This window comes from Salvia hispanica, chromosome 4 (assembly GCF_023119035.1).
Source record: "Salvia hispanica cultivar TCC Black 2014 chromosome 4, UniMelb_Shisp_WGS_1.0, whole genome shotgun sequence".
Classification (NCBI taxonomy): domain Eukaryota; kingdom Viridiplantae; phylum Streptophyta; class Magnoliopsida; order Lamiales; family Lamiaceae; genus Salvia; species Salvia hispanica.
The window spans coordinates 5,794,834-5,813,819 of record NC_062968.1 but is presented as its reverse complement, the minus strand read 5'-3'; the positions used below and the strand labels follow the sequence as shown (position 1 = coordinate 5,813,819).

Genomic DNA, 18,986 nt, shown 5'->3' with positions numbered 1-18,986 from the left:
ACTTTGTAATCATCGTTGGTACTCTAATTAAGTTTTATTTATCTTTAAAGTAGTAACACTTCTAACTCGACCTATCACGCTCAGTGATACAAATTGACATGGACATGTCCAATTTAATATTGTGTATTTGGTCATCACATCAACCTCTAATATCATGTTAAATTTGTAAAATTGTACTAGTAAGTATCTTATAAAATACACCTCTGCATATGTCACATTATAAATAAAATATTTTTTTAATTGTTTCATTAAAAAAAATAATATCTGTGGAAGCCACATATTTTAATAAAAAGTTGATTAATTAAAAGAGAAAGAGAAATAAATAGATAAAGTGAGGAAGAGGGAAAATTTGGTAAAATATGAGAAATGAAAAAAAAAGAAGATAAAGTATGAGAGAGAAATATTCAATTTTTAAACATTTTACTATTTTTTCTTGACATCATAAAATGACAAAATAAGACTATTTTTCATTATCGTTGGAGTATTATGTTTGATTGATGAGATTGAATCTTATAATTTAATTTTAGATAAATAATCATATGAAAATGAGTCATAGCCAACTCACTCCAACTAAAATAATCTCACAATTTAATTCTAAATAGATAATTATATGATAATAAGTCATAGCAACCGAACATTACATAAACAATATTACAATAAATTTAAAATGATTATATTATCACAACTGTTGGAACCAAAAAATCAATTAATTAGAGAAAAAAAATAGCTAAAATTAGGACAAGAATAATGAAAGAAACCAAGGAGAAGCAAATCCATATCAATCAATATCGTTGTAAACATAGAAAATGAAATCCTTCTATATTTCTATAGTAAACACGCCCTATAAAAGGTGATGAATGTAATAATAGTATAGATTCAAGTCCAATATGATGAATGTAATAATAGTATAGATTCAAGTCCAATACAATGTGGTTGATAAAAAGTTTTACTATCTCCGTCCCACAAAGTTTGTTTTATTTTACCATTTTCGTTCGTCCCATAAAATTTATTCGAATTGGAATCTTTTTAAAAGAAGACATTAAATACATCCCTTAATCTCCTCAATGTGAGACCCTTAAAGCATCATTAACCCATCCTCATTTCAGGTCCCAAGTCCCATCCACATCATTATTCCCCTAAATTTGAGTCTCAGACCATAACTCTTCTAATCCTGCAGGCCCCAACTCGGGCACTGTTAAATTGCACTATTCACAACTCCAATCTATTTTACTCATAAAATAGAATACGTTTAAACAATTCAAATACGAAAAATTCATTTTTCATTCAAAAATAATAAATTATAAACTAAAAAAATTAAAAAATTAGAACAACAAAAAAATGCAAAAAAAAGTACTTCTTTTTCCTTTTTCTCTCGCCCCTCTTCTTCCTCTTCAAAATACAAAAAAAAATAAAAAAATAAATAAATAAATAAAAATAAATGAGAAAATTGGGATCCTCGCCCCTCTTCTTCCTCTTCTTCCTCTTCCAAATGCAAAAAAATATCAGAATTGAGGCTCTGTCGCCCTCTTCTTCCTCTCCCCCTCCCTCTTCTTCCTCTCCCAGAAACCGGAAATTGGGGCCGGGACCGGATAAAGCTCACCTCCAACGCAGGCCAGGCTGGACCCTGGGCGCATTCCCAGGCCGCGACTGTGTCCCCGGGACCGGCCTAGGCCGGAAAACCCTCCCCTCCAACGCTGCGTGATAGGGGCCGGGACCCAACTACGGCCTGACCCCTAGCGTTAATAATGCTCTTATTCCACTACACACTCCCATTCAATACAAAATTAAATAATTTTATAAAACCTGTACCGAGCCAAAATGAGACAAACTATGGGAGGACGGAAAGAGTCTTTCTTTTATTTTTTTTATTTTACTTTTCAATAACAATATTTTAAAATCTTACTATTAACTAAAATTATACTAAAATGAGTGAAATTTGTGCATTTGATGCAGAATGCGCATCAATCTAATCTAACAAGTAACAACGCATATTCTAGTGGTTTTTCCTATTTCAATTTGTTGTCGGCAAACAGAAAATTGAGCTTATTTAGATTCAATTACTCAAAAATTCGATAATTATGAATACGGAATGACGGCAGACAAAGATTGTTTAGCGACAGCTTTAATTAATGCTGTTTCTTCCGTGCTATCCTATTCAATATTCAATATTCAATTCCACCAATAATCTCTCTCTCGCTAACCCATCCTCTTTCACTCCCTCAATCATTGCCTCTTCTGCTGTTGCGTTCCTTGTTTTCACTTCTAATTCTCCTCCAGATCTCTTCTCGTCTCATGCTTTTTCGCGATTTCGGCTGTGCGTGAAGTTATGGCGTGCACGAGCGGTGGAAAATTGGAGGTGTCGCAGCAGTTCCCGGTGGGGCTCAGGGTTTTAGTAGTGGATGATGACGTCATCTGCCTCCGCGTTGTCGAGCAAATGCTTCGCAAGTGCTTGTATAATGGTTAGTCATGTTTTCAGATTTCTCGCCTGCTCAATTTCACGATTTAGTGCGTTAATTTGTTGATTGCTACGACTTTAAGCCAATTACCTTGAAATCAAATCAATTGAATTCGAATTAGTTGAGAGCACTTTGGATTCAGCTATAATGAGTTGGAGTATATTTCAAAGTGTTGATGTCCTTGCAGTTACCAGTTGTTCGCAAGCTACAGTTGCTTTGAACTTATTGAGGGAAAGGAAAGGCTCTTTTGATGTAGTTCTGAGTGATGTTCACATGCCGGATATGGATGGCTTCAAACTTCTCGAGCTAGTTGGACTGGAAATGGGCCTTCCTGTGATAAGTGAGTGATGCTTCTTGTGGATAAGCCTTCACAATTGGTTATGGCTACTTGACAGTTGATTCTGTTGTGCAGTGATGTCCGCGGATGGAAGGACTAATCTGGTCATGCGTGGAGTAAGGCACGGGGCTTGTGATTACTTAATTAAGCCTATCAGGGATGAAGAGTTAAAGAATATTTGGCAGCATGTTGTTAGGAAAAAACAGAATGAACTGAGAGAAACTGATCATTCGTGTAGCGTGGAAGACCATGATCGTCGAAAACGAGTGATTGATGATACTGAATATGCTTCTTCTTTGAATGAAGGGGCAGATGCTGACGAGGTTAATAAAATGCAAAAGAAAAGGAGAGACTCGAAAGATGAAGATGATGAAACGGATAACGATGACCCTACCACGTCAAAGAAGGCTCGTGTAGTTTGGTCAGTAGAGCTCCATCAGCAATTCGTCACTGCTGTAAATCAGCTCGGGATTGATAGTATGGACTTGCCTTTTATGTTCTTATATTACTAAAAATTTAACTTACTGGAGCAATAAATGCATTTAGAGATCGATATCATTATTTTCTCTAGAGAATTGTTTTTTTAATCTATCTATGTAATTGTTGACATCTGTTAGCATCTTTGGATTCTTTTCAGAGGCTGTACCCAAGAGAATTCTTGAAGTGATGAATGTCCCTGGGTTGACAAGGGAGAATGTTGCTAGTCATTTACAGGTCTCATTTTTTTCCCTCACAAGTCACATCTAGTCTTTGTTGGTTGCATCTCATCTCTGACTAATTCCAAAGCTGAAAATATATGATACAGCATTGGTGATTTTAGTACCTTTGTGTAAAATTTGAAAATACGTCACCTTTTCCAATGTCATCCTGGGCTCCCAATACTGTTCAGATATGCTTGGAAATATGGGAGATATCTGAAATGCTTTCTTTTCTTATGTAACTATGTAATACAGCTGTCCTTGACTGTTTGCGAAAAAATGTAGTCTGTTTCTTCAGTGTCCTTGGCTCATAACACCGACCTCTCGCCGGACCTTAATGTCCCACACAATCTCTGTATAATTCGATGGTGGTTGCTAGTTGCTACCATTGCTATGCTATCGATCACGTCTTTTCACATAAGTCTACAACTCTGCTCAATGACTTTCGTTTTGATTATCTCATTGCTGGTTATTATTATGTCAATCTGCAGAAATTTAGACTATACTTGAAGAGGTTGAGTGGGGTAGTTCATCAACAGGTTGGCCTTGCTTCTTCTTATTGTGGGCCAGTGGAGCAGAATCTGAAACTAGCCTCGCTTGGAAGGATTGAGTTTCAAGCATTGGCAGCTTCTGGCCAACTTCCTCCACCGACATTAGCAGCGCTACATGCTGAGCTTTCTCGACCCACGGGGAACTTAATCTTGCCAGGGGTGGATCAGAGAACTTTGCTACATGCATCTCTTCAAGGGTCTAAATGTGTTTCGGTGGATCGGGTTGCTTATGCCCAACCTCTGATAAAATGTTCACCCAACATTTCCAAACAAAGTTCTCAGCCTCTTACGTCCAATGGCGACGTACACCCCGAATTTGCAGCCTGGTCGTCAAAAAACCTTGGCGATTTGGTACCAGCCTGCAATCTTGGCACTGTAACAGAAACAGATGGTTTGCTAACCTTTGTACAGCAACAGCAGAAGCAATCTACGATGCCAGAGCCAAGTCGTTCAATCAATGTGAAACCTTCTTGCTTAGTAGTTCCATCTCAGTCTTCACCAAATCATCAAGCAGGAAATAGCCCTGCTTCTGTCAATCAAAATTGCAGCTTTAGATATTCTGCAGTGGATCATAATAATCCCTTGATCTCGTCAGGTCTTGAACAAGTCTTGGAAGTGGAATGTAAAGCAGTGAGTGTGCCTAGGGATGCAGCTTCTGTTTCATCTACATCATCTTGCTCAAGAAATATACAAGAAAGTTGTTGTCAAAGAGTTCGGAGCTCAGCCTCTACAATCAACGCAGTTGTGCAGCCTCCTACCATGGCCTTTGTGCAAGGTTCTTACAATGGTAAACTGCATTTGGTGCAAGGATCAGCAGGGAATCCTGTATACACAGGTAGAGGAACGTCCATACCTAGCCGCTTTGCTGTCAATGAACATGAATTGCAAATGTGCAACCTAAGTCAAGTGAGATCTTATGTTGAGAGCAGTAGCAACAAAGTGAAGCAAGAGCCAAATATGGATCTGATGGGAAGTGTAAAATTGGGGACTCCAGTAAAGCAGCTCTTTTCCCAAAATGATCTGATGAGTGTTTTCTCTGACTAGGTAAACTTTCTGTTTGAATTCATCATAGTAATATCTATTAAACCATCTATGTAGATCTATAACACATGTGATTATGTGGTGAAAATGTTGAAGTTTGTCTTTCTCATCATTGTTATAGCAACTAAAAAAATGTAACAACTGTATGCTGCGTTGTGGGACTGAAGAGATGAGGTTCCTTGATGAAGCGTATTGGCGGATTACATGATGCACAAGTATAATATAGCTCTCCTACCTAGAACTTAGGGAGTAAGTAATAAATCTGAGTTAGTTTGAAATATTTATATCTAAATCTTGTAGCAGCCGGCTGTGAAATGTGTAGTACTTGCCGGGTATTGGTCTTAGAATTTGTGATTTATTCATTGTAGCACTTGTATAGTTTAGCTCTAAGCTTTTCGAGCTTCCATATAATCGTGTGTTGAAGGAGCCTGTCCATTTTCTTTTAAGGTTGGATATGGTCTGTGGTTGTAGTTAGTTTATGCGAGTTGCTGTCAAAATTATGTACATATCTATTAAAACTGGAAGAGAGAAGAGAGTTGTACAGAATGTGAGCAAATAAATGGCGAGTAGTATATAATAAGGACCAATCAGCCTGTTATTGAGTGACTCATCGCTTTCCAAAACGCTAATCTTTTCTTAACTTCATTGATGATGAGTTTCCGCATCTTTATAATTTTTAGTATATGTGTTTAAAAGACGATCCACCAGTTACAAATTTATATAGTCTATAATTTACAAATGAATACTTATCCAAAATTCGATTTCAAGTGACTTCACTCTCTCTCCATACCCATCCAAACGCACCCGTATGCCAATACAGTTAATCAACATAAAGAAATATCATGATATTTTGTAAAATATAAAAAAATATCTTAATTACGTGTGATATGCATGTCTGTATGATTGAATGACACTTAGGGAGTAGATAATACCATAGTGATGTTAGTTGCATTTGACTTTTTGATTAGTAAATGCAGAATTCAATGATCATTAATAGTCTACTTCCGTCAGTAATGGTGAACGCAATAAAAATACCGGCACTCAAAACAAATCGAATTAAACACGTTGAGTGAAATTAATAAAGACTAATCTAGAATCATTAACTGAATCACACTTTAACTTTAGTCATTAGCTGTCAGTAACTTGGTCAAACATATTAAAATTGCTACTGCATGAGTCCTCTTATTTTATTTATATTCCCTCCATCACCTAAATAGGTCATTTGAGATTGACATGAGTTTTAATGCGTAGGTAAACGTATAAACTAAAATAGAAGAGGAAAAAAGATTGTCATAAATGGATATAAACTATTTTTAAGTGACAGACGAATGAGGCGGAGGGAGTAAAAATAACACTTTGGATTATAGTTTTCATTTTTAGTGTTCAATTAAACAAAAAAATACTTCATATTCTCCCTATCTACAAAAAAAAAATCTCATTTTGCATTTAAAATGTCTACAAAAAGTAGTCTCATTTTAAAAATAATTTTTTTTTTTTTGTTTACTTTATCTACTTCTCTTCTTTCACTCTTTTTCAATTTTTTCACTAAAATCTTTATAGACTATTTTTTCGTAAACTAAGGAAGTAATAAGACTATTCCGTAATGAAGTCAATGATATTCCACTCCCACAAAAAACAGAAAATGAGGGAAAAAATAAAAAAATAATTTTGCAGGGACATTAAATAATCTGGCATCTGTTTTGACATTAAAACGGAAAGAATTTTGCATTTTCCAACCGTCCCTCTCTCTCTCTCTCTCCCCCCTCCACACATTGGGTGCTACACTGCAAGACTAGAGCTTTTTCGCAAGTGTAAGACCATAAATGGACCAAAATCAAGAACTTGCAGTCGCCCAGCTCAGGAGGGCAGTTCACAATCTTGGCTCTTCCACTGAGGTACTCTCTGATCCTTCACATTTTCACAGTCAAAATCATGATTGGGGGAGAAATTGGTCAGTTTTGACCAAAAAGATGCAATCTTGTGCAGAGATATGGGGATATAACTCTCACGAGATTCCTGATCGCAAGATCATTCGACATCGACAAGGCTGCAAAGATGTTTGTGCAGTGGCGGGATTGGAGGGCTTCCTTTGTGCCCCTAAATTCCATCCCTGAATCGGAAATTCCCGATGAACTAAGCGCAGAAAAGATCTTTTTGCAGGGCCCTTCCACAAAAGGCCATCCTTTGGTGATTTGCAAAGCCAACAAGCATTTTCCTGCCAAGGATGCTCTTCAATTCAAGAGTTTGTGACATTTTCTTTTCTTTAGGTTTTCAAAATTGAATTTTTAAGTTTGTTGTTTAGTTTGTATGGATTCTAATTCGATCATTTTTTTGTTGGGTAGGGGAATGGGGAGAGATTAAAGAATTGTGGAGAAGTTTGAACATTATTCACCTACTGATTTTTTTTGTTTTTTTATTTGTGGGGCCATTGATGAAAGTTTGAATATGATGGGTTGATGGTTCTCTCCTCCATAAGTAGGCAACATCTACCACCCTCAAGTAGTATGTTGATGAACTTTTTTGGCTTGTTTTGTTAATTGATGGTTTGTTGTAATTAGGCAAGTTGTCGATTGGTTGATATTGTGCATGAATAAGTGGTGCAGGTTGCTGGTTTTGGACTTGCTTTTCCATCTTATAATATGTGCTGAACTTTGGGAAAATGTAGTCCTCATCATTGGTTGGTTGATAGGCTAAGTGAGGTTAGTGGAATTTTGTGGGATGGATGTGGACTAGTATGTGGGCCTAATTGTGTGCTTTCTAACATATGAGAATTTGCTAGACATGAGCACATGCTATTATCATGTTCCATTTTTTAAAACTCACCGTGGCCTCTTGTAAGTTTAGGAGATGTCTTTTAGTCGGTAGTAAGACTAATTAATATCTTCTGTCAATTGGGGATGTATTCGATTTGAGTTTCAATGAAACAATGGTTAAGGGAGCGTTCTGATCAAACCTTTCTCATGGTGCAGAATTTGTGGTTCATCTGCTCGACAAAACCATAGCAAGGTATAGTTTTCGATTTGTGGTTCTCTCAAGTCATTCTAGACTGGCCTATAATGTGTTCTGTTACTATTAGCATTAGTTACAGTTATAAAGAAATTATAATGTTTCATGAGCTACATTCATTTAGGTTCATTTTGTGTTTTGAAGGGTTTATACACTGCTCGGAGTAATTTCCTTTTATTTCCACACTCATATAAGACGTGTCATTTTAACTTTTAAGGGTGATGCTACTTAATGTGTTATCAATGATCAAATTCTGTGCTCCAATAATCTGAGAATCATGAGTTACTATGATTCCTTATTTTGTTGAATAAAATTAGAATTTATGGTGTGGACTTGTTTAAAATGATTTCAGTGGCTTTAGAGGCAAAGAAATAGGAAATGAAAAGCTGGTTGCCATTCTTGATCTACAAAAAATTGGCTACAAGAACGTTGATGCTCGTGGTTTAATCACTGGTTTTCAGTTCTTGCAAGTAAGTGCTCAGCTCTTACCACCATTTTCTGGATTAAAATCTTTCATTGTCGCAAAACTAAAGAATTGCATATATGCTGCGGATACTTGATCATGCGGATTGCATTTTCAAAGAACATGGCCATGAAAATTGAAGTCATTCATGTATTGTTGTTATTTCCTACATATATTTATACACAGATTGTCACATTGTGATTCGTCTGAATAGGCATATTATCCCGAGCGCCTAGCCAAATGTTACCTGCTACACATGCCTGGATTTTTCGTGCGCGTTTGGAGGTTGGTTTCGCGCTTCCTTGAGAAAGCAACTTTGGAAAAGGTATAGAATGGGAATGATGACGAACCTTAGAAAATAGAAACTCTGGTACTTCAGATAAGCTAAAACAAGCATCGGTCTGGTTTTAGATTACACACTTCTTGTTTTGAAGAAATGAACAGACATTCCATATACTTTCAGATTGTGATCGTGACAAATGAGGAGGAACAAGAGGAATTCGTTAGGGAAGTTGGTGAGGAGGTGTTGCCGGAGGAGTATGGTGGGAAAGCGAAGCTGACCCTTCTACAAGATGTGGAGCTTCAGCCATTAACAGAATGACTAAGTTATTTGAGAAGAGCCTAACCACTTGCTGATTTTAGTAGCTTCCATATGGATTTATCAAGAAGAATGAGAGAGGAAGGCATGCAAGGATCAAGAGATTAATGGTTTTAGTATTGTACTACTAGTTACACTTTTTTAGGTGCATTAAATCTGCATACTACTGTGGTGAATTATTATATATGTATGTTGTCTAATTCATCCTAGTATGCAGGTTTGTTTCTTTATCTTTTATGAAGTAAGTATTAAAAAACAGGAACATATAATAAACAAAGCTACTCCTTATTTTTATAAAGTTGTACTACTATTGTAATTGCAATATGGCCTAAGAGTTGTCATTTTTGGTAACCCTTAATTCTTACTCTCTCCGTTCTGCGGTAGTGGAGGTGTTTCTTTTTGACACGTGATTTAAGAAAATTTGTGTTAGGTGAATTCATTAAAGGAAGAATAAAGTAGGAAACAAAAAATAGAGAGAGGGATGAAAAAAGAATAAAGTACGATAGAGTAAAGTAAGTGAGAATACATGTGTTGACTTTTATTTACTAAAAAGCCAAATGTTTCCATTACTACGAAACTTAATAAAATGATAAAATGACTCGACTACTGTGAAAAGGAAGAATTATATGTAAATAATATGAACCATTAAAATGATTCAAATGAGAAACCACATCTTGAAAAATAATAAACTACTCCTACTTATTCAGGTTATATTTTTCAAAAAGACTAAAGTCCAATAATATTGATCTCTTACATTTACTTAAAAGTTTAATTGAAATAAATCTAAGTGACTTTTTTTCAAAATAACTTTTGTAATAATACATCGGTTTATTATCTATAACCCATTACGTTTATTTTTAGTTGAAGTTCATTTGAACTAACTATGACAAGTTTTTTTGATTAAATTGAAATTAGTACAGTGTAATTTGCTAATACTAATTATTATCTCAATATTTGAAATTTTCGTTGACTAATTTTAAATAATTTAATTTATTATAAATTTGGTTTGGATTTGTGTTTAAAAAGTTAATTTGGCCGCCAACGAGACTATCTGCTTCTGCCCCATATAAACCCTACGAAATCAAAGGCCGCCGCCGGCGCCACCCATTTTTCCAATATCCAAAGAAATGAAGCTCCCCGCACTCTCTCTGCACCACCACGCCACCCCCTTTCTCCACAAAACCACCGCGCTCCCCGTTTCCCGCTCTTCCAATGCCCCCTTCTCCGTCCGCATGTCCCTCCGCGACGACGGCCCCTCCATCGCCATCGTCGGAGTCACCGGCGCCGTCGGCCAGGAGTTCCTCTCCGTCCTATCCGACCGAGACTTCCCCTACCGATCCCTCAAGCTCCTCGCCTCCAAACGCTCCGCCGGAAAATCCCTCAATTACGAGAATCGGGATTACACCGTCGAGGAATTGACCGACAACAGCTTCGACGGCGTCGACATTGCCCTGTTCAGCGCCGGAGGGAGCATTAGCAAGAAGTTCGGCCCGATTGCGGCGGACAAGGGCACCATTGTGGTGGATAACAGCTCCGCCTTCAGGATGCACGAGGGGGTTCCGCTCGTGATTCCGGAGGTCAATCCCGAGGCCATGGACGGAATCAAGCTCGCCAGCGGGAAAGGGGCGCTCATTGCCAATCCGAATTGCTCCACGATTATTTGCCTCATGGCAGCCACGCCTCTGCATCGTCGTGCTAAAGTACAGTTTTTCCTCTCTTTTTTATCATCATGCTCCATTAGAAGCTTAATTATTGATTAGTATGCGTTCTATGATCTCTCAACTCAATAACTTTAAGTGCAATTTGGATTATTATGCTTTCTATGCTAGTAAGGTAAGGGTGGATTGTGGTTGGTTGCATAAGGAGTTGAGGAGAAATAAAGAATTTACATTTTGTTTCTGATCTCAAATTGCTTGTAGTAGCTCGTGGAGTGTGAACGGGTATGCTGTGATAGCTACATTGTTTGGTTAAAGAATTGTTACAGATGGGGCTAGATAAATGGACACGAGTGTATACTATCAACATTTTGCAGTTTAATCTACGAAAGGGAGAGGCATCGATCTGCCTACAGTCATTGGTAAACATGATGTTCGCACATATTAAATGAACTGCATAAACACAACAGATCTTACGCTGGATGCCAGAGTTCTGATTATGGCCTATTGCACTCTATTTGTTAGTACTTAAAATGAACTTGTATTTTTTGAGCTGAGACACTTTCAAAAGTTTCTTCTTCAAGTGCTGAATTATATCCTTGTTTTTGGCATATCTTTAATCCGTGTTCTCATGGACTGTGCGTGTCTCATTGTCGGATGTTGCTGATTATGCTATGCAGGTAACGCGTATGGTTGTCAGCACGTACCAGGCAGCTAGTGGTGCAGGTGCTGCAGCAATGGAAGAGCTGGAACAGCAGACTCGTGAGGTATTTTTCTCTTCCTTTCTTTTCCATGTTTTGATCTGCCAACTTGTGGATGAATGAAACAACATTGTTCTTTAACAGGTACTGGAAGGCAAAGAGCCCACTTGTTACATCTTTAGCCAGCAGGTCAACAAATCTCTCTTCTTTCCTTTTGTATTGCAACTCTTATCGGTTTCATAAACCATTCTTTTCATCTTCTCAATATTGATTTCTAATAAATTTCATAAATCTACAGTATGCCTTCAACTTGTTCTCGCATAATGCACCCGTTCTTTCAAACGGATACAATGAAGAGGAGATGAAATTAGTTAAAGAGACAAGGAAGATATGGGTAACATTTTTGTTTTAGTTCTACAGATTTTTAATTGATGTATTATACTATGTCAACTGTCTAAGCGATTCCTTTGTCATTCCCTGCAGAACAACAATGATGTCAAAGTTACTGCTACATGTATACGAGTACCTGTCATGCGTGCTCATGCTGAGAGTGTCAATCTTCAGTTCGAGACACCTCTAGACGAGGTAAAATTTGTTACTTTGGAGTATTTCTCTCTTATCCGATGCAAGGTTCAGAATAATCTACCAATAATAATGTGCGAGAATTGTTATATTCCTCTTCCATGTTGACCTCTTATTTCCATCAGGACGTGGCAAGGGAGATTCTCAGCAATGCCCCGGGTGTGGTTGTGATTGATGATCGTGCAGCGAACAACTTCCCCACCCCACTAGAAGTTTCTAACAAAGATGATGTTGCAGTAGGAAGAATACGGCAAGATGTGTCTCAAGAAGGGAACTACGGGTAAGAATCTGTTTATATTCGGCTAGTTTATGAAATGTGGTATGATTATCAACACGAACTTCTCTTGTGAAAATAGGTTGGACATATTTGTTTGCGGAGACCAAATACGCAAGGGTGCTGCGTTAAATGCTGTCCAGATTGCTGAACTGTTGCTGTAGAATTGTACTTCTATTTGTGAGCTAATATTATGATGAGAAATTTTGTATGCGGTTAACAGCTGCTATATAGCAGTAACTCTAACTCCTATGTTAGTTTACTGCCTTATTTTTCTTAAATAAAAGAAAATATTTTCGCTTGGGAAACTTTATTAATCATTTTTAAGACTCTGCAACAGCTTCTTCTACTTGTTACGAATGCTGAAAATACTATATTTATTGGACAAAAAATTCCATTAAAAGAATGAAGAAATGCTAACCATCTTTTTCCTTTCTCTATATCTGCACGTGACATATTAGTATATAGTGTTTGCCTGCGAGGAAAGGTTCAACAAAGAGAACTTAACCCGTAAGCATATCTTCCTCTTCTCGACGTCCAACTTGGCCCCCGTCACCAGCCAATGCCCGGGGCTATCTGACGGCCCCCGGCAAATCTCCGTCGTGTCCACAAACTTGAGCATTTTCTGCGCCTGTGCGGGCGGCCCGGTTGGGTACACGGCGGAGTCCATGATCACCGGCTCCGACTTGTCCTTTTCAGTGGTCCCGGTAATGGAAGTGCTGATTGAGGAGAAAAACCCCGATTTGAACGAGTGGTTGGCGGAAGCCGTCTGCATCCAGTTGGACTGGATGATGCAGGCGGCAGAGACCCTGGTGTAGAGGAGGCGGAGGTGGAGGACGTCCTTCTTGACGTGGAGCTGGGCTCCGGTGACGATGAAGGCGGCCTCGGCCCCCGGGTTGAGCCACCGCGGGTCGTACTTGACGGGAGCGGTGCACACGTGGGAGAATTTCTTCCACTGGATTGGCTCGAGGTAGCGGTGGTGGTCGGGTGTGTCCTCCGTGCCCCGCCACGTGCCTGGGTGGTGGAGCTTGTCTTCTAGCAGCACCGGTGGGTTTACCAACTGTTGGAGGTGTATTCCTAACCTGAGTACACATGTGAATGTTACCAAGCAAGATATTCATTTTGCTACTATAAAATACTAACTATAATACTTAGTTATAAAGATATATTAAATATGCAACTGATCCAAAATTGATTTTTAATTAGTACCTGTTAGATTTGATTCCCTCGAGATACAATCGCATTCCAGTGACGGGGGTGTTTCCCGCCGTGACCTATTCACATTAAAAAATGGGACCTTAAAATTTGATAAAAAAAAAATTCTACTAATACATCATTGAGTTGGGGAATAAATTTATGCTAATTTATCTGCATTCACCTGAGTTGTATTGACATATAGCTTTGGGCCCATCAAGTTGAAACTGAGAGATGGAGTTTGCAAAGCCTTATTCAATTTAGGGCCCAAAGGGAGGTCGTTGTGGATTGGGGCCCATACTTTATGGGCTTGAAAGTCCAGGAAGTACTGTAAGTCTCCAATTGGAGGCTTATCTGGCCATAAATATTTTATTTTATTAATTTTGAGCAATTATTGAATCTTAATTTGAGATGATGATTTAAGTGATAGTAACTTACAACGAAGGTAGAGGTTGATGGCATGGGACAAGAAGCCTCTGCCTGGGACACCTCTAAGAAGAGAAGTGATGGGAATGAAGTTGAAATGAATGGCATCTGGCTTTGATCCAACTGTTGGCAGCCATTCACAATGTGTGCTCACTCTTGGATCTCCACCTCTTCTTGAACATATCACACTTATCCCCTACACACATCCCAATTTCCATTTATTTCTCTCTTCTCTCACATTTACCATAAATACATCCCATGTCAGACTTAAAGTCCAACTTAGGGGCTCTGCTTTTACATTCATTTAAATTGGAAACTATTGAATTTCATCACATCTCTACATGTATAATCAAAAGTGACCAAACCTACATCTTTTGAAGTTGCAGAGGCGTAGTTGCTGAAGAGATTTGGGTGTGGATCAAATATCTCACGGAAAGCTTGCGGTGCCTGTGATTAATTAATAAACACTACATAGTCTCAATAATAATGACATAAGAAGAAAATAGAAAAGGAAATTGGAAGGAAAAAAAAAACCTTGTAGTTTTGTTGTAGTTGATTAGTTTTGGTGGGATGATTTGGAGAAAAGGGGCAGGCCCCAGTGAACAACTGATCACCAAGATTTTCCAAATGATTCTTGAGGTGTGATGAGTCCATGTTTGAACATTTATCTTGCTTTACTAATACTACATCCTTTCCACCTATGCTCAGCCCCACAATTATGTGAGTACCATATTTTTCAATAAATCTGTCACATTCCAAAATTATTCATCAACCTCCCACTAATTAACATTGCTTTTTCTAATTTAATCTATACCACAATTCCCAATACTTTATGACCATATTAATCAAATCTCTAGAGTAATGTCATTTTTTAAATTGATATAACTAGCCGACTTATGGAAAATTTGACAGACTAAGAAATTTTTAAGGTAAACGGATTAAGTCTCAAACTATGGTGAAAGCAACAATCCAACTTTGCTACGTTGTTATATCATGCTAGATTTAAAAAAAAAACAATATTATGGCTCAAATCTAAAATAATGGCGATTTCAACTTAATGATTTACAAAGACATTTCAAGAACAAAAAAAAGTGATCTAAAAAAATCTTGAAGTGGTCATAGAAAATTAATTAATGTAATTAACGAGGTGCAACGTTGATACTCTTTAGAGGATTTTGAAATTTGAAGTAAATTTCCAAGTTTGAAATGTTCAATTAACTTATAAAAGTCTTCGTACTGTCGCATGCAATTAGTACATAGAGAAATACATATAGAGACACCAACTATGTTTTTGACGTCACATTATATGTGCATTAGTATTATTTATATATTTGTGGGTCAACATTAATACTCGTTTGGAAGAAATCCATTTCGTAATCTCGTTTGAAAGAAATCCATTTTGAGGATGTTTGACTAAGCTTATTTCTTTGGCAAATTGTAGAAACAAGTTCCAAAAAAAAAAATTAAGTTCCCTAATTCTAACATCTTTTGCCACAATGGTATAAATGACAATCAATTCACAAAAATAAAACTCTACTATAAATTGTAAATTCCAACTCCACACTCTTCAAATTTCATCTATAAGCAGAGTAACGTAAATGAGTAATTGATCAATTACCTGGCAAGAGCAGCTGGGTCCCATTTAGTAGGAACTTCATTTCTTACATGATCAGCAAGAATCAAAGGATGTCGATCAATACGAAGTGTAAACAGCACTATGTAATACCCATCCAGCCCTAGATTCTTCGTATTCGAAGCATCCACGGCCCACGACCCACTCTGAAACCCGAACATCGAGTTGAAAAGCCCGGACGGTACCTTCCCGCCCACCGAGCTTTTCTGGTTGAAAAATTCCGACATCTGAAAAAAAAAAAACGGGATCAGTAAATGAACCGGTGAGGCTATTGGTTCATGGCTCAACTGACAAAGCTACTGGTTCATGTTTTAACCTGCTTGAAGTCGAGGATGTCGGTCTGGTACCTCGTACGGTCGCCCTTGTCGCATTTTATGTCGTTTGACACGTCGGCCAGGGATCCGAACCCCGGGACCCGAAGCTCCTGGGTGTCGGACTCGTTGAGGAGTACGAGGCGGCCGTCGCCCTTGCAGTATTTCAGTCGGAAATCGGATGATAAATCGAAGCCTTTGCCAAGGCTGGATAGAGCCCTTTGCACAATTCCATCACCCATTCTTTATTTTTTATTATCTAATTTTTTTTTTCGATCTATTTGTGCACAGAGATTTTTTGTGTGGAGTTTGGCTAATATATATAGTAGTAGGAGTACTACTATAGTATATTAAAATTGGAAGAGATTTGATTAAATAAGTTTCTTGTCTTGTTTGAAGGAAATGTATGGTACAATAAATAGGGGAAGTTGACTGATGCAACTGTCTCACGTTTCCGTGTGGTTGATTGGGTAAACTTTCACACTAATAAAAATTGAAATTCTTTTTGAGAGTTGAGTGTAAGAGTTATTTTGGCCAAAGCTATAATTAATCCCATAATTTGGATTTATTTTTGTGTTAAGTCGTATAGTTTGACGTGAAAAAGGGAAAAGGATGATCCTCTGCGTGATATTCTCGTATTATATGTCGTATCTTAGTATATATATAGGAAATTTGACACAACATGTATACTATTTCTATCATTTTTTTGTCAATATCTCTCTTACTTGCCAGTTTTGGCCGAAGACTTCTTATTTTGGACAAATGCAGTATTTAATAATCTAGATTTGGTATCTAATTAATTGCTGATAATTTTTTCACCTACTAATAAAGTAATAGTAATAAACTCGAGCACTTAATCTCAACTTGTTTTTACCTTGTTTTTCCCCGAGAATTAATTGCAACATTATAAGCACGAAAGATATTCTGAGAAGTCAACGCATCTAATAAAGACTAATTGACAAATTCTATATCAACACAAGGATTAATAGCTAGAATCATTGTAAGGAATAAGGACCCTATCCTTAAGATTCACTTGTTAATCGAGACCTCTTTCAAAATTCACTTGCTAATCGAGATCTCTTTTATTAATTGTTCAGTGAGATAATCAGTCTCACAATTATTAATACAGCAACTACAAAACTATTCAAATGATAGAGAGGAAGAAATACAATTGAAAGTTGCAAATCTAAACGGATCGAAACAACATCACTCAAGATGTGCACGAAGCACAAACAATTAATAGTACTCCCTTAGTCCCACTGAAGATGATCTACTTTCCTTTTGGTTTGTCCCAATCAAGATGACACATTACTAAAATTACAAACATGTTTTCTCTTTACTTTATTCTTCTCTCTTATTTTATTCTCTCCACTTCACACACAAAATAAATTTACATAAATTCTTGTGCTGCCTAATAAAGAGGTCATATTCCTTGGCACGGAGGGAGTACAAGAATCAAGATATAAGAACTATAAACTCAGCTAGTGCACACACATGTATTCACTTTTCATTAACATTAGAGCATCCACAATGGGGCGGACTATGCGACGGACGATGCATCGTCCGTCGCATAGTCCGCCATTGCAGCACCCCGCCCTAAGCCCACTCCTTAGTCCGCGGACTATGCACACATTTTTCATTTTTAAATTTTTTATTTTTTATTTTTTTGTATTTTCTTCTATATATATCACCAATTTTTTTACTTCATTTCACACCTTTCACTCTTCTCCATCTCAATTTTTCTCTAAATTCAATAGTGAATTCCGATGATTTTGATATTTGCAAGCATAAAATATATAAAAAATAAATAAATACTGACAATAGGATATGCCTTTAATTTGTGGTGTTTTTATATTTTTATTCTTGCTAATTGATATATTTACAAATATAAAAAATAGGATTAATGAATTTTTGTAGTGTTTAAATATTCAAATAATAAATAAAATACTTAGGGCGGAGCTTAGGGCGAGCTATAGTCCGCCCCATTGCAGGTGGAAAGGGCAGAAGATAAAATGTTGATGTGGCGGTGCATAGGGCAAGACTTAGGGCGTCGTCAAGTCCGCCACATTGTGGATGCCCTAATAATTAACCATAAAGTGTACAAAATAGTTATAGTATAACTAAAGGTATGTAAGGGCATTGTATCCACGAAGATTAATGATTAGGCTTTAAGTACAATGATTAAAAGTCTAACACTATCTAGATCGCTGTATTCAAGGAGTGATTTGATTAAACTAATGCAAATAAAGCGAATCACGTAAAATAGATAACAAAGTTCAAATAGAAGAGAATTGCTAGATATTGATTTCATCGACTCTTGAAAGAATTCAGATTATAAATCCATTATTCCATTAATTTCTGACTCGGGCTTTACTAGGATAATCACAAATATCACTAAACTTCCGTTGAGATTGTTGGTTGTAGTGTTGATCATATAACGAGTTACGAGAGTTACAACTTCTAAAGCTCTGAAGATTTCTCATGTCCTCATACTTAGTCTCAAACATCCTTGGTTCGATTAATAAAAAGTTTAATGATAATCCATAAACCTCGACAGAGAACAACTAGTAAATGATATGGATGGAGCCGATACAAAGCCTTAGCCAAATGCTTTAATATCCACACAAAAACAGGGTGTGAATGTTGGAAACAAAAGGTGATCATAACACCAAGTATAGTCTTTAATCAGTGCAATTAATTATTGAGGTTTTGATCATATAGCCATTTGCGTGTGGGTAAGGAGAAAGAGACATTTATGTGTGAACTTTTATTGGACCTCAATTTCAAGTATGAACACACATTTTTCTTTTTCAAATTCTTTCTAGGTCTTCATATCTTATTTTCTTGTCAAGATTACAGAAAATAAAGGACAAAAAGTCATCCAAACTTCTCAAATTCCAACCATGACGAAGCACGTACTAAGTTGTACTCCTTATTTAACTTTATTTATAATTTATTATATATTTTAAAATTAATAACAAAATAAATCACGAATTTATGCTCAATTTTTCAATATCGACTTCATTTTTTGGTAATTGTATAACTGGGGCATCCTTAATA

The 18,986-nt window shown here is 37.0% G+C and overlaps 4 protein-coding genes across 7 annotated transcripts; 3 read left to right on the top strand and 1 right to left on the bottom strand.

The window, feature by feature from the left end:
- Nucleotides 1-2,111: 2,111 nt before the first annotated feature.
- LOC125222314 (two-component response regulator ARR14-like) lies at nucleotides 2,112-5,512 on the top strand. 4 transcript variants are annotated; one of them, XR_007176527.1, is made up of 7 exons: nucleotides 2,112-2,459; nucleotides 2,644-2,796; nucleotides 2,869-3,270; nucleotides 3,431-3,507; nucleotides 3,983-4,877; nucleotides 4,972-5,086; nucleotides 5,205-5,512. XR_007176527.1 is itself a non-coding variant. In XM_048124845.1 (6 exons), the coding sequence occupies exons 1-6, from the start codon at nucleotides 2,327-2,329 to the stop codon at nucleotides 4,983-4,985; spliced, it is 1,674 nt and encodes a 557-aa protein (XP_047980802.1). In that variant the 5' UTR covers nucleotides 2,112-2,326; the 3' UTR covers nucleotides 4,986-5,512. The 4 variants fall into 4 exon arrangements, 3 of the variants coding, with proteins under 3 accessions (XP_047980802.1, XP_047980800.1, XP_047980801.1); XM_048124845.1 differs by having other exon boundaries at nucleotides 4,972-5,512; XM_048124844.1 differs by having other exon boundaries at nucleotides 2,120-2,459; nucleotides 3,983-5,086.
- Nucleotides 5,513-6,791: 1,279 nt separating this feature from the next.
- LOC125218229 (SEC14 cytosolic factor-like) lies at nucleotides 6,792-9,472 on the top strand. The gene is made up of 6 exons (XM_048119863.1): nucleotides 6,792-6,978; nucleotides 7,070-7,325; nucleotides 8,053-8,089; nucleotides 8,442-8,559; nucleotides 8,767-8,877; nucleotides 9,016-9,472. The coding sequence occupies exons 1-6, from the start codon at nucleotides 6,907-6,909 to the stop codon at nucleotides 9,151-9,153; spliced, it is 732 nt and encodes a 243-aa protein (XP_047975820.1). The 5' UTR covers nucleotides 6,792-6,906; the 3' UTR covers nucleotides 9,154-9,472.
- A 736-nt stretch (nucleotides 9,473-10,208) lies between these two features.
- Nucleotides 10,209-12,675, top strand: LOC125222167 (aspartate-semialdehyde dehydrogenase-like). Its single transcript, XM_048124649.1, has 7 exons — nucleotides 10,209-10,850; nucleotides 11,486-11,572; nucleotides 11,651-11,695; nucleotides 11,805-11,900; nucleotides 11,990-12,091; nucleotides 12,214-12,368; nucleotides 12,445-12,675. The coding sequence occupies exons 1-7, from the start codon at nucleotides 10,278-10,280 to the stop codon at nucleotides 12,524-12,526; spliced, it is 1,140 nt and encodes a 379-aa protein (XP_047980606.1). The 5' UTR covers nucleotides 10,209-10,277; the 3' UTR covers nucleotides 12,527-12,675.
- A 47-nt stretch (nucleotides 12,676-12,722) lies between these two features.
- LOC125222166 (MACPF domain-containing protein At1g14780-like) lies at nucleotides 12,723-16,256 on the bottom strand. Its single transcript, XM_048124648.1, has 8 exons — nucleotides 15,932-16,256; nucleotides 15,601-15,842; nucleotides 14,517-14,727; nucleotides 14,352-14,429; nucleotides 13,995-14,178; nucleotides 13,741-13,910; nucleotides 13,572-13,636; nucleotides 12,723-13,444 (listed from the first exon to the last, which is right to left on the bottom strand). Exons 1-8 carry the CDS (start codon nucleotides 16,166-16,168, stop codon nucleotides 12,820-12,822), a joined length of 1,812 nt encoding a protein of 603 aa, XP_047980605.1. The 5' UTR covers nucleotides 16,169-16,256; the 3' UTR covers nucleotides 12,723-12,819.
- Between the last annotated feature and the right edge of the window lie 2,730 nt (nucleotides 16,257-18,986).

Bases quoted from the DNA above. Each gene is read 5' to 3' on its own strand.
- LOC125218229 (XM_048119863.1), top strand. From the start codon at position 6,907: ATGGACCAAAATCAAGAACTTGCAGTCGCCCAGCTCAGGAGGGCAGTT. The intron at 7,326-8,052 runs GTTTGTGACATT...CTCATGGTGCAG, and splicing joins GGATGCTCTTCAATTCAAGA to AATTTGTGGTTCATCTGCTC. The intron at 8,878-9,015 runs GTATAGAATGGG...ATATACTTTCAG, and splicing joins AGAAAGCAACTTTGGAAAAG to ATTGTGATCGTGACAAATGA.
- LOC125222167 (XM_048124649.1), top strand. From the start codon at position 10,278: ATGAAGCTCCCCGCACTCTCTCTGCACCACCACGCCACCCCCTTTCTC. The intron at 11,573-11,650 runs GTATTTTTCTCT...GTTCTTTAACAG, and splicing joins TGGAACAGCAGACTCGTGAG to GTACTGGAAGGCAAAGAGCC. The intron at 11,696-11,804 runs GTCAACAAATCT...ATAAATCTACAG, and splicing joins GTTACATCTTTAGCCAGCAG to TATGCCTTCAACTTGTTCTC.
- LOC125222314 (XM_048124843.1), top strand. From the start codon at position 2,327: ATGGCGTGCACGAGCGGTGGAAAATTGGAGGTGTCGCAGCAGTTCCCG. The intron at 2,460-2,643 runs GTTAGTCATGTT...ATGTCCTTGCAG, and splicing joins TCGCAAGTGCTTGTATAATG to TTACCAGTTGTTCGCAAGCT. The intron at 3,271-3,430 runs GTATGGACTTGC...GATTCTTTTCAG, and splicing joins AAATCAGCTCGGGATTGATA to AGGCTGTACCCAAGAGAATT.
- LOC125222166 (XM_048124648.1), bottom strand. From the start codon at position 16,168: ATGGGTGATGGAATTGTGCAAAGGGCTCTATCCAGCCTTGGCAAAGGC. The intron at 14,728-15,600 runs GTAATTGATCAA...GGAATGTGACAG, and splicing joins GACCCAGCTGCTCTTGCCAG to ATTTATTGAAAAATATGGTA. The intron at 13,911-13,994 runs GTAAGTTACTAT...ATTTATGGCCAG, and splicing joins CATCAACCTCTACCTTCGTT to ATAAGCCTCCAATTGGAGAC.